Below are 13597 nucleotides of genomic sequence, written 5' to 3' on the forward strand. Positions count from 1 at the left end.
AATCACTATGTCTGACTCTTTGCAACCCAATGGACTGTAACACATCAGGCTCCTCTGTCTTCCATTGTCTTCCAGAGTTTGCTCAAATTCATATCCACAGAGTTGGTAATGCTTTCTAACCATCTCATCTTCTGCCATCCTCTTCTTTTGCCTTCAATCTTTCTCAGTATTTTTGGTATTTTCCAATGAGTTGGCTCTTCCCATCAGGTGACCAAAGTACTGGAGCTTCAGCTTCAGCATCAGTATTTCCAATGAATATTCAGGGTTGATTTCCTTTAGAACTGAGTGGTTTGATCTTCTTGCAGTCCAAGGAACTCTCAAGAGTCTTCTCTAGCACCACAATTTGAAAGCATGAATTCTTCAGTGCTCAGCTTTCTTTATGGGCCAACTCTCACATCCATACATGATTACTGGAAAAACCATAGCTTTAACTACATGCAACTTTGTCAGCAAATTGATGTCTACTTTTTAATATGCTGTCTAGTGAAAGTGAAGTTGCTCAGTCGTGTCCAACTCTTTGCGACCCCATGGACTATAGCCTACCAGGCTTCTCCGTCCATGGGATTTTCCTGGCAAGAATACTGGAGTGGGTTACCATTTCCTTCTCCAGGGGATCTTCCCGACCCAGGGATCGAACCCAGGTCTCCTGCATTGGAGGCAGGCACTTTAACCTCTGAGCCACCAGGGAAGCCCCAATATGCTGTCTAGGTTTGTCAAATCTTTCCTTGCAAGGAGTAAGCATCTTTTAATTTCATGGCAGCAGTCATTGTCCATTGTGATTTTGGAATCCAAGAAAATAAAACCTGTCATTGCTTCCACTTTCTCCCCTTCTATTTGCCATGAAGTAATGGGACCAGGGGCCTTCCCAGGTGGTACCAGTGGTAAAAGAACCCAACTGTCAATGCAGAAGACCTAAGAGACACAGGTTTGATCCCTGGGTCAGGAAGATCTCCTGGAGAAGGAAATGGCAGCCCACTCCAGTATTCTTGCCTGGAAAATCCCATGGACAGAGGAGCCTGGCAGGCTACACTCCATAGGGTCACAGTCAGACACGACTAAAGCAACTTAGCATGCAGGCACCTGCACACACAATGGGACCAGATGTCACAATCTTAGTATTCAGACACTCTTGGCTAAGTTTCAAGCCAACTTATTCACTCTTCTCTTTCAACCTCATCAAGAGGCTTTTTAATTGCTCTTTACTTTCTGCCACTAGAGTGGTATCATCTGCATATCTGAGGTTGTTAGTATTTCTCTCAGCAATCTGGATTTCAGCTTGTGATTCATCCAGCCCAGCATTAAGCAAAATGTACTCTGCATATAGGTTAAATAAGCAGGGTGACAATATACAGCCCTGACATACTCCTTTACCAATTTGAAACCAATCCATTGTTCCATTTCCGTTCCTAACTGTTGCTTCTTGAGTCACATACAGGTTTCTCAGAAGACATGTAAGGTTGTCTGGTACTCCCATCTCTTTAAGAATTTTCCAGAGTTTGTTGCAATCCACACAGTCAAAGGCTTCAGTGTACTCAATGAAGCATAAGTAGATGTTTTGCTGGAATTCTCTTGCTTTCTCCATGATTCAACAAATGTTGGCAATTTGATCTCTGGTTCCTCTGCCTTTTCTAAACTCAGCTTTTATATCCAGAAGTTCTCGTTTCACAAACTGTCAAAGCCTAGCTTGAAGGATTTTGAGCATCACCTTGATGATATGTGAAATGAGCACAACTGTATAGTAGTTTGAACATTCTTTGGCATTGTCCTTTGGGATTGGAAGAAAAACGGATCTTTTCCAGTCTTGTGGCCACTGCTGAGTGTTCCAAATTTGCTGACCTACTGAGTGCCACACTTTAACAGCATCTTCTTTTAGAAAGTGAAACATCTCAGTTGGAATTCCATCACCTCCACTAGCTTTGTTCATAGTAATGTTTCCTAAAGCCCACCTGACTTCACACTCCAGGATGTCTGGCTCTAGGTGAGTGAGACCTTCCAGGTCCTGAAGACCTTTCTTGTATAGTTCTGTATATTCTTGCCACCTCTTCTCAATCTCTTCTGCTTCTGTTAGGTCCTTACCACTTCTGTCCTTTATCATGTCCATCCTTGTATGAAATGTTCCTTTGATATCTCCAATTTTCTTGAAGAGATCTCTAGTCTTTCCCATTCTATTGTTTTCCTCTATTTCTCTGCATTGTTCATTTAAGAAGGCCTTCTTATCTCTCTCCTTTCTATTCTCTGGAACTCTGTATTCAGTTAGGTATATCTTTCCCTTTCTCCTTTGCCTTTAACTTCTCTTCTTTCCTCAGCAATTTGTAGTCTCCCCAGACAACCACAATGCCTTCTTGCATTTCTTTTTTTTTTTTTTTCTCTTGGATTTGGCTCAGTCTCCTGTACAATGTTATGAACCTCCGTCTATAGCTCTTCAGGCATTCTGTCTACCAGATGTAATCCCTTGAATCTATCTGTCACTTCTTCTACATAATCATAAGGGATTTGATTTAGGTCATATCTGAATGGCCTAAGGATTTTCCCTAATTTATTTGATTTAAGCCTGAATTTTTCAATAAGGAGCTCAGGATCTGAGCCACAGTCAAATCCAGGTTTGTTTTTGCTGACTATATAGAACTTCTCATCTTTGACTGCAAAGAACATAATCATGGCGACTGACTCCAGTATTCCTGCCTGGAGAACCCCATTCAAAAGTTTCCTTAATACAAATTTTAAAAATGAAACTGAATAAATAAATATAACAATAACTTTATGTCCTCCAATAATCAACTACTCAATTTCTTAAAGGAGAAATCTGTAGTAATAACCCACAAAAAGAGAGTTTCCAGATGCCAATTAATCACCAGGAGAATTTTGAATTAATCCTTTGATAGAAAATAATTCCAAAGGGGCTAAATGCACAGAGGTCTTCTCTCCTTCAGTATAATTATAAAAATAACTAGAAATTCCCAAGTACAATAAAATTCTATTTAAAATACAATACACTTTTTTTCATGGGCTTCCCTAGTAGCTCAGCTGGTAAAGAATCCTCCTGCAATGCAGGAGACACCTGTTCAATCCTGGGTCAGGAAGTTCCTGTGGAGAAGGGAGTGGAGGTACATACTCCAATATTCTTGGGCTCCCCTGGTGACTCAGACAGAGAAGAATCTTCCTGCAATGTACTAGCTGTGGGTTCCATCCCTGAGTTGGGAAGATCCCCTGGAGGAGGTTATGGCAACCCACTCCAGCATTCTTGCCTGGAGAATTCCCATGGCAGAGGAGCCTGGCGGGCTACAGTCCATAGGGTCACAAAGAGTCAGACACAACTGAGCAACTAACCACAGCACAGCACACTTTTTTTTACAGGTCAAATTATCCTCCCTTTTGCATTGTCAATACATTTGCCTATATTTTAAAACAAATTATAGTTGTGCAATATGTACCTTGAATCCATCTCTAAAAATATTTACTAATTTTACATTGAAATTTTTTCCTGAAACTAAATACATATGTAAAACTCCTAAAATAATTGTATCTCTGTTCCATTCTGCACTTAGGTTTGGCCTGTCTACTGGCTATTCTTATATGTGACAGAACTAAATTGCATGTTTTCCCTGAAAAGCCTCGTTTATCATGAGGAAAAAAAGCATACATGCACCAAAAACAAATTAAAAAAAAAAACAACTCACCCTATGTTTCTTAAAAAAACATGATCTTTAAAAAGAAATTTTAAATACCAAAACCAAATGTCAGAAAAAAACAGATTTTTTTTCCCTTCAATAAATATCCAAAGATTAAAGGAAAAACTTTGGCTTAGAGAATATATATATTATTCACTTCCATTTTAGGATGTTGTTTACCAAAATATCATAAATACTTAATAGCAACTGTTCCTACTGCTTCTAGCAAAAGGCAGTAAAATGAAACATAAACCTCAGCTGTGAAAGCCCAGGAGTTTTGCTTTGCATTTCATCACTCCACTTCCCCTTCTCCTGTTTAGGATGGCCCGGATTCTAACAATCACCAGAGACAGCTCAACTGAATTCCAAACAGAAATATTATGAGCTCCAGTGAAACTATTAATCATTAAAATGGAAAGAACAACAACCGCAGTCAAACACTCTGCTGCCGGTTCGAGTTGCCTGACTGATAGCTAAGAAATACCCATATTTGGAGCAGGAAGCAATCACACATTCCAATCCAAATCTTTATTTTATACTTCTATAAAGCCTATAAAACTTTCAAGATAGCAACTCAGTGAGGAACTCCATGCTCAAAGGACGCTCTGAGACTGGTGATGACAATCTTAAACTTGAAATCACAAACCGAGGCTCACAGCACTCAATTTGTAAGAGTTAATTCCAAATCTCACTAACAAAATCCATATCTCTAGAATTTCCCTGCATGTTCAATACTCAACAAATTTCCTTCTTAAATTCTCTCTTCAAGATAACAAGATTACTCCCTATAGTTTATATCTAAGGGATGCCCCTTATATGTAGAATCTAAAAAGAAATCACACAAATGAACTTATAAAACAGAAAGAGACTCACAGATTCAGAGAATCTGTGATTTAGAAAAACTTATGGGGACAACGTTTTGCCAGAGGAAAGAATAGGGGGAAGGGATGGTTAAGAAGGTTGGGATTGATATCTATACACTGCTATATTTCAAATGGATAACCGATGAGGACCTGCTTTATGTATAACACAGGAACTCTGCTCAGTGTTATGTGGCAGCCTGGGTGGGAGGGGGTTTGAGGGAGAATGGATACATGTATATATATGGCTGAGCCCCTTCACTGTTCACCCGAAACTATCACAACATTGTGAACCAGCTATATCCCCAAACAAAAAATTTTTTTAATTCTTTTAATTTAAAATATGTCTAAAATGATAAGCCTTTCCTACCCCCAAAGAAATACTCACAGAATTAATTATTCCTCTAAGAGCTTGAAATCCACCTTTGACAGGGAAAACTTGTTCCTTGGAATCAGCGATTCTTTCGAGCTTTAGAAAAAGGAGGAAAAGTTCACTGAGAGGTGGTTGAGACATACAACCTTTTATACCCTTCCTTACTTGTTAGTTACATTCATCTGAAAAATAACACCAGAGGATTAATTCCTTGTCAGGAACTGACTGGAGTAACTGGTGTTCTCTAAATACATCACAACATGAACTGAGATAAGGCACAGCCCCTTTACAACTGGCCTCAAGTCGCAATTTCAAAACAGTGCAGAGCTCTACTAGCTGTAAATGTTCATGAGACACAGAAGCTTCACTCACACTCAACCAGACATTTAAATGTGAAAACATTTTGTGAGTGTGAAAAAAATTTAATACATAAACCCTGTAAACTTCATGAAAAAAAATTTTTTTTTAAAGCCCTGTAAACTTCATGAAAAAAAATTTTTTTTAAGGAAAATCATTAAATATTTTTCCAACAGACTTCCCAAATCCTAAACTCCTAAGAGTCAAGTTTTCAATCAAACTAAAACATCTAAACAAGACTTGTCATGATAACCTCATCAGCTGATTAAAGAGGAGCATGCACATTATTTTATTAATGTTCAAGAAAAATAGAGTTTTGTCTTCAGTTTAATTAGGTAATGAAACCTATCAAAATCAGACATTACTAACAGAGAGTTCAAGACAGGGGGCCATTTTTATAGAAAATCTTTAACAATTACGTGGGTTTCTGTGGTTGCTCAGATGATAAAGAAGTCTGCTGCAATGTAGGAGACCCAGGTTTGACCCCTGGGTTGGGAAGATCCCCCTAGAGAATGGAATGGCAACCCAATTCAATATTCTTGCCTGGAGAATTCCATGGATAGAGGAATCTGACAGGCTACAGTCTATGGGGTTGCAAAGAGTCAAACCCCACGAGTGACTAACACTGTGCTTCTCAGGTGGCACTAGTGGTAAAGTGCCAACGCAGAAGATATAATAAGAGACATGGGTTTGGGTCAGGAAGATCCCCTGGAGTAAGGCATGACAACTCACTCCAGTATTCTTGCCTGGAGAATCCCATGGACAGAGAAGCCTGGCAGGCTTTAGTCCACAGGGCTGCAAAGAATCAGACCCAACTGAAATGACTTAGCATGCACGGAAGTGTTAGTTGCTCAGTCATGTCTGACTCTTCGTGGCCCCATGGGGTGTAGCTTGCCACGCTCTTCTGTCCATGGGATTTTCCAGGCAAGAATTCTGGAGTGGGTAGCCATTTTCTTCTGCAGGGGATCTTCCCAACCCAGGAATCGAACCTGGGTCTCCCACATCCCTAGCAGATTCTTTACCATCTGAGCCACCAAGGAAGAATGCATGCAAGTAACTATTTAAAAATCTGATCAACTCTCCTTAAGACTATCACGTGATTTAGATTCAAGGCTGCAGATCTGCTATACTTACTTGAGCTTGTTCAAAGTCAAGGACACCAACGCAATAAACTCTAGCCCCAAGTGACCTGGATATCTTTGCCTATTGAGAGAAAGAGAGAGGGACAGAGAGAGGCACACAGGTGAATTATTCCAACATCAGGCTCCACATGCAGAGACATACAGCAAAATACACTGGGGTAAAGAACAGTTTCAGTTCAACACTCACCTCTTTCTCTGCGTATGATGGCACCAGACCGTCCAACTTACCATCTGTCAGAGCAATTATGATACTGGAGGTTTTTAAGCCTCTTGCTTTCTCAATTTGTTCATTTGCCTGGAAACGAAGAAAAATTGTCCAACTCACAAGTCAATCTTAAATTTTAACCAGCCTGTTCCATCAAGCTGCATTTTAAGTCTGGCAAAATCAAACTATTTTGGACTAGCTTTTAAAACAGGGTAGGGCTTTCCTGATGGCTCAGGTGGTAAAGCATTTGCCTGCAATGTAGAGACTTGGGTTCGATCCCTGGGTTGGGAAGATCCCCTGGAGAAGGAAATAGCAACCCACTCCAGTACTCTTGCCTGGAAAATCCCATGGACAGGGGAGCCTGGTAGGCTACAGACCATGGGGTCACAAAGAGTTGGACATGGCTGAGCGACTTCACTTTCTTTCTTCTTTCTTTAAAACAGGGTATTTTATATTAACTATTTTAATTTGAAATATACATATATTCACATTATAGAGTAATTACTATTGGGTGTAAATGATAAAGGTTTTTAGCCTTGACTGACTATGACCACAGAGAAAATGTGGTTCTCTGAATATAGTCGCAGAGAAAATGGAAAATTTCTTAAAAGGCAAACTGTCATCCAAACTTCTTTTATCACCATGGTAAATTCTTTCCATCAGTCTTATCCTTAGAACAACTAAAAGAATTTTTTTTTTTAATATTAAGGTAAGCATGTAATGACATCTTCGAGTTTTACTAGGGAGTTATAATTTATTTCATTACAGAGTAAGGAAACGTTCTTTCCCATACTTATAAGTATAAAAGAACTTACTAGCTTTAGTCCTTCATGGATGTATGTCTCTCCTACGGGACTCACACGTTTCAAATTGTCCAAGCCTTCACTGATTTTGCCTCTGAAAATAATACAGTACAAAATTAAACAAAAGAAAAATGAAGAAAGATCACAATAAGTACTTTTCCAAAAATGTGGTAGTTCTGCAAGTAAGGCAGTTTTGCCCCAGGTTTTGAGGGCAGATAACTCCTCATACTGTAATGTCTGTATTTTAAGCATAAAATCATTCACCAGAGCCTCACCCAATTTAAAATAACTTATTTTATTTTAATTTTAAGGATTCTATTTTAATATTGTAGTGAAAATTATTATCAGACAAGTTTATCTCAGGAAGTTTCTAGAAAACACAACTTTCAAAGTATCCTAATCTTCCTTCTTTCTAACTCAGTCGCCTCCACCAACCCAGTTGATTGTCTCTTTTAATACTTGTTTTAACATCTACCTATTCTGAACCTAACTAACTTCAGTACAGTCTTTTTTCTAAGATGCCCCAAATATATGCATGTTCAACTTTTACTGCAATGAATAATTCTGTATCTTAAAAATATTCTACTTTAAAATAATTTCACTGATTTAACATTTTCATTTAACTAGACTGGAAGCCTACAGTGGGCTATCACCATGTCTATTATTTATAATGTATCCCCCAACTTTGCCCTAGTTACTTATTGTAATGCCTTTTACAAAGTAAGTATTCAATAAATTTTTCAATCTACCCCAGGAAAAAAATTCATAGTTCCACAGATGATGGAGTAAATTACATAATTTATAAACTTGTTTTATCTAAATATTTATGTTTTAATATCTACAGAAACAACTTGAAACTGACTCAGTCTGAATGCAGATAAAAACCAAATATTTGGTGCTTCCCAGAAATGAGTGGCAGCGTGTCCTCAAGCATTAATGTTTGCTGCCAAAAGAGAAATGAAAAAAGACAACTGAAATCCAAATTTACACAAACAGCTTTTGCCTGGTAAAAAGCACCTCCTCCATTTAGTTCAGATTCGAATCATCATTACTTCTGAGGACTAGATAACACCAGTACAAGGCTCTAAGCAGAAAGAACTTGCTAAATGTGGGATTCAGAGTGGGAAGGTGGGTGTCTGCCTGCTTATTTCGCTGAAAGAAGCAGAGCACTCCTGCCTGTATCCCATACCAGCCACTGTGACATTCTAAGTTACTCTGAACTGCTTCATTACTTTTGCAGCTACAGAGCCGTAAGAGGAAAAGGGTTCCTTGGCCATACCCAACAACATCAACATTCATGAGCCCTGGTCTGTCACTTTCCAGAGTAACTACACACTCTTGTCAGCCTCTCCTCTATCAACAAATATCACTGGGACTTCCCAGGTGGTCCAGGAATAAAGAGTTCGCCTTCCAGTGCAGGGGATGCTGGTTCAATCCCTGGTTGGGGAACTAAGACCCCACATGCCTATGCGGCAACTAGGCCCATGCGCTGCAACTAAGACCTGATACGACAAAGAAATAAAAAGGTTTTTAAATTGAAAAAAAAAAAAAAAGTGTCACCAAATGGGAAATGGAAATCAAAACAAGATAGGGCCTTTGAGGGATTCCAAGAAACTAAAAATAAGCTTAAATTTTCTTTATTAGTAAATGGTGAACTGAGGGAGAAAAAAAATCATGTAGCAGGTAAAAAACACAACTCATCCATTTATACTGTGACTTAAAGTTCTAAAGGAGAGCAAGGGAGAAAATGTTTAAAAATAAAAGAAGAAAAAATGTGTATGTTATGAAGATCAGCTCAAATCAATATCAGATTCACGGAGCTTGGCTTTAACGTTGTCTTCAACTACAACAAACAGCAATACCGAAACTAGTTTAGAGTTTGTTGTGATTCTGTAGCCAAGGATGCAAGACACACAAAGTCCCCTATGAGCTCACAGGGCAGAAGCTTCTTTGCCATCCCTGAATAATCGCTACACACTTCCTCTTTCCTGCTAACTACAGCTATTTCTTGCCCTGACTATCAGGAACTGCATGGTAAATGTCTTCCTCATTCAGAAAATTCTGTTAAGCTCATATGGTCATATTGCTATATCCTCTTTTCTAAGATCTTAGCTTTTCTTTTCAGATGTTACTAATTTTCTGCAATGTTATTGTATTCTGTGTGACTTCAAATACTTCTTTGAAAGAGGCAAAATTTAAACAAATAAAATGGGATATGAAACCTCTGTTTGATTGCTGTTGCTATTGTTTTTTTTTGTCGTTGTTGGGCATCAGGGTACCAAAATCTATAATCGACTCTTTTTTCTTGACTTTATAATTATGTTGATTGAAAAGAGGGGATGAGGCAGAGAGGTGGGGGGTGGCAGAGGCAAAATCATATTGACTCATTTTTTAATCTAAAAAATTAACACTCTCAGCTCTATCAGTATCCTTCAAATTTCTCTGCTGAGTAAAGGAAAGAAGAGATAAGAAGGGACGAGGAAAGATAAGCAGACAAGAGAAGGGAAGGGAAGGAAACACAGCAACCACAACTGCTAGGCACTGTGCCACATCAGTGGCCTTTCTCCAGCCATAAGACACTTGCAACTATGGAAGGCATGCATGATGTCACAGCTAACATATATTTATAAACATATATTTTATAAACAGTGGCATAATAAAATAGTTGGCAGAAAATTCTGACTTGCCCAACTAGCACATTTCAGGCATAATTTTAAGTCCTTTCTCCTTGTGACTGAAGATATACATTTATAAATGTATCTCTATACTTAACCTGAACTTTTCAGTATGCATTGCTTTAACTCTCCAGATTTCAAAGCTCCTTCTAGGTTTCAGCCAATCAGTCTACACACATTGGCTGAGCAGCCATACATTCGAACACTGTGATCTTACACTGTGATATGACAACAATTTACGCCTAGTCTACGGCTACCCTCTCACCCATTTACAGGTGCAATGTCATTCTCCACCCTGGCTGGATGCTGGGATCACCTAAAAGGCTTTAAAAAAAAAAATCTTCTGGACAGTAATGGAAAAAATTATAATTTACTTGATGCATACTGGGGGTCAGGGTATTTCTTGGAAATTCGCCAGAGCATTCTATAGCACAGCCAAGAATCATGAAACTCTGATCTAATCTAACTTAAAAACCTTTTCATATTGTTGGAAAGGGTTTCCCTAGTGGCTCAGTTGGTAAAGAATCTGCCTGCAATGTGGGAGACCCGGGTTTAGTCCCTGGGTTGGGAAAATACCCTGGAGAAGGAAATGGCAACCCACTCTAGTAATCTTGCCTAGAGAATTCCATGGAATGTTGTTGGAATGCTCTTTTCCTTACCTATTTTGCCCGTCAGTTCTTCTATTAAAGGGGTTTTGGAGGTAACTAGGATAATCTTTTAAAACGTAAAATGCAGTTTCTGGGATGGATGACTTATAGCCAGAGAGAACATGGATTAATTCCAAGCCCAATCTCATTTTCTCAACTATAAAACAAAGAGGAAAATACCTGTACTACAGGGCCATTGTGAGGATTAAGTGGCACATAAGAAGTACTGGGCTAGGGGACTTCCCTAGCTGTCCAGGGGTTAAGACTCCACACTTCCAATGCAGGGGGTGTAGGTTCAATCCCTGGTCAGGAAACTAAGATCGCACAGGCCATGTAGCATGGCCAAGAAAATAGTTAGTTAGTTGTAGCTACTACGGTTGTTATTGACACTGGTCATTCCTCTGTTCGTAGGATTTTGTTCACCCGGTTTACTTTCTTCTTGATTCTAAGGAGAGCTCATTCAGCAAACTGAGGGTTGAAAAAATTTTATAAAAACCCAAAATGGAGGAGGGAAAGGAATAGAGGAAAGAAAGTTTTATACTGAAGCTTTACTGAGAACAAATTATATGGAAAGCTATAGAATGAGGTGGGAAGACTCAGGTTTGGAGTAAATCAGAAATGAACTAAAACTTCGGTTCCGCAACTAGCGTAAGCACTGGCAGTTGTTTAATTTCCTGCAGCTCAGTTTCCATATCCATAAAATGTAAATAAGAATGGCTGCTCCAATGAAGTCTTCATCCACTCACTCCACAGACATTTATTAGGTGACTACTATCACATTTATGAAAGTGTTAGTCGCTCAGCGACCCCATGGACTGAAGCCCACCAGGTTCCTCTGTCCATGGAATTCTCCAGGCAAGAACACTGCAGTGGGTAGCCATTCCCTTTTCCAGGGGATCTTCGCCACCCAAGGATCGAACCCAGGTTTCCCGCATTACAGGCAGATTCTTTACCATCTGAGGCACCGGGAAGCTCATCATCTTTTTAATATAATGTTATTATATTTGGCAGCTTTGACCATTTCAGAAAGCTGTGGGATCTGGACAGAAGAGCTATTAGAGGAGATAGACGAGCGAAAGGAAGTGGCTAGTGCCCAAAACAAACCCTCTTCACTACAGCTTCTCCTCTGCATTGCCGTGTTGCTCTTCTAGAAAACCTACAAATGGTGGCAAGCTGAATTTGAGGTGACAGCTGGCACACCAGATAGGAGTCCAGACTGCTCCAGCCAATTATCTACCACCACATCGTTCAGTTGTTTCATGTTAAGCAAAAGTAACAGCAACACTAACTCCACGGGGTTGCTGTGAAACATCAAAGGAGTTGACGCATATGAAGAATTCGGTACAAAGTCAGTGTCACAGAGACATTAGTTATTATTCTTTTATACATGATGTGTCAGAACTGAGCAAGGTCATCTGCCAGCCAGACCTCATCCTTTCATCATGCCACCCTGCGTCACACCATGAACGCAACCCACAGGTCAAACGTGGTGCACTGGCCACCTTAATTCCCAGCTCTAAGACTCACTAGTCTCAGTAATTTTGTGAGTTTGCTAAGTTGTGTCCTCTCTGAGCTTGCATTTCTCCCCTCTGAAAATGGGAACATTGATAGTACTTATATAGCAGAATTGTTATAAATATTAAAGGGACTATTACTTGTATTATCAGGGCTTCCCTGATAGCTCAGTTGGTAAAGAATCCACCTGCAATGCAGGAGACCCTGGTTCAACTCCTGGTTCGGGAAGATCCACTGGAGTAGGAATAGGCTACCCACTCTAGTATTCTTGGGCTTCTCTTGTGGCTCAGCTGGTAAAGAATCTGCCTGCAATGCAGGAGACCTGGGTTCGATCCCTGGGTTGGGAAGATCCCTGGGGAAGGGAAAGGCTACCCACTCCAGTATTCTGGCCTGGAGAATTCTATGGACTATACAGTCCATGGGGTCGCAAAGAGTCAGACACGACTGAGCAACTTTCACTTATTACTTGTAAACAGTTAGTACACTGCATGGCACCTAAGTGTTCAATCATCAATACCAACTGTGTATCAATTTTCTGTGCATGCGTGCTAAGTTACTTCACTCACGTCCGACTCTGCGACCCCATGGACTGTAGCCCACCAGGCTCCTCTATCCACGGGATTCTCCAGGCAAGCATACTGGAGTGGGTTGCCATGCCCTCCTCTAGGGGATCTTCTAGGGGTCGAACCTGCGTCTCCTGTGGCTCCTGCACTGGATTCTTCACTGCTGAGCCACCAGGGAAGCCCAAGTGTTAGCTGCTCAGGAAGATCGCATTGCAGGCAGATCGCATTGCTTTACATCTGAGCCGCCAGAGAAGCCCATCAATTCACTGGACTGCTCTCTTAACCACTGAAGGCAATGTAAATAGGAATTATCACCTTTGTTTTTCACAGTTTGGGAGCCTTATTTGAGAACTTCTCTTCATGAATGCTCCTAAAACACATAGAATTTTTAAACTTTTTTATATTAAGTTATACAAACTCCAACTCATATGCATGTATTCAGTATTGCTCTTGAATAAGTGAATATCAAAATCCCAAAATGTACTTCTATCACAGCACAATTTTAAACTATTTTAGGAAAATTATCATTTCTAATAAATAAAACTTCAATTCTCACATTTCTACCTTACATATTAATTCTTAAGACTTTGAGAGTTTGAATTGAAAAATACTATTCAAAGTCATGAAAGTAAAAGGAACTGTGCCCATCTATTCCAACCTAACTCAAGAAGGAAATAATGATATTAAAATAATACAAAAAGAAAGTATTAATGTTGTTATAAAGTTTTAATTCATACAAAAGAATAAGAGGAATAAGAGTGAGAGCTAATAATAAAAAATAAAAGTAAA

The 13597-nt window shown here is 39.5% G+C and overlaps 1 protein-coding gene across 1 annotated transcript in view; it reads right to left on the minus strand.

The window, feature by feature from the left end:
• The window catches only part of ANTXR2 (ANTXR cell adhesion molecule 2), a 181661-nt gene that overhangs the window by 151576 nt on the left and 16488 nt on the right, over positions 1-13597 (minus strand). The window contains exons 4-7 of the mRNA XM_040237178.1: positions 7421-7502; positions 6588-6695; positions 6393-6461; positions 4917-4997 (exon numbers count right to left, since the gene is read on the minus strand). Coding sequence (XP_040093112.1) covers positions 4917-4997; positions 6393-6461; positions 6588-6695; positions 7421-7502 — 340 coding nt within the window. The remainder of the gene's footprint in view (positions 1-4916; positions 4998-6392; positions 6462-6587; positions 6696-7420; positions 7503-13597) is intronic.

The sequence above is a fragment of the Oryx dammah genome, unplaced genomic scaffold (genome assembly GCF_014754425.2).
Source record: "Oryx dammah isolate SB20612 unplaced genomic scaffold, SCBI_Odam_1.1 HiC_scaffold_3, whole genome shotgun sequence".
Classification (NCBI taxonomy): Eukaryota; Metazoa; Chordata; class Mammalia; order Artiodactyla; family Bovidae; genus Oryx; species Oryx dammah.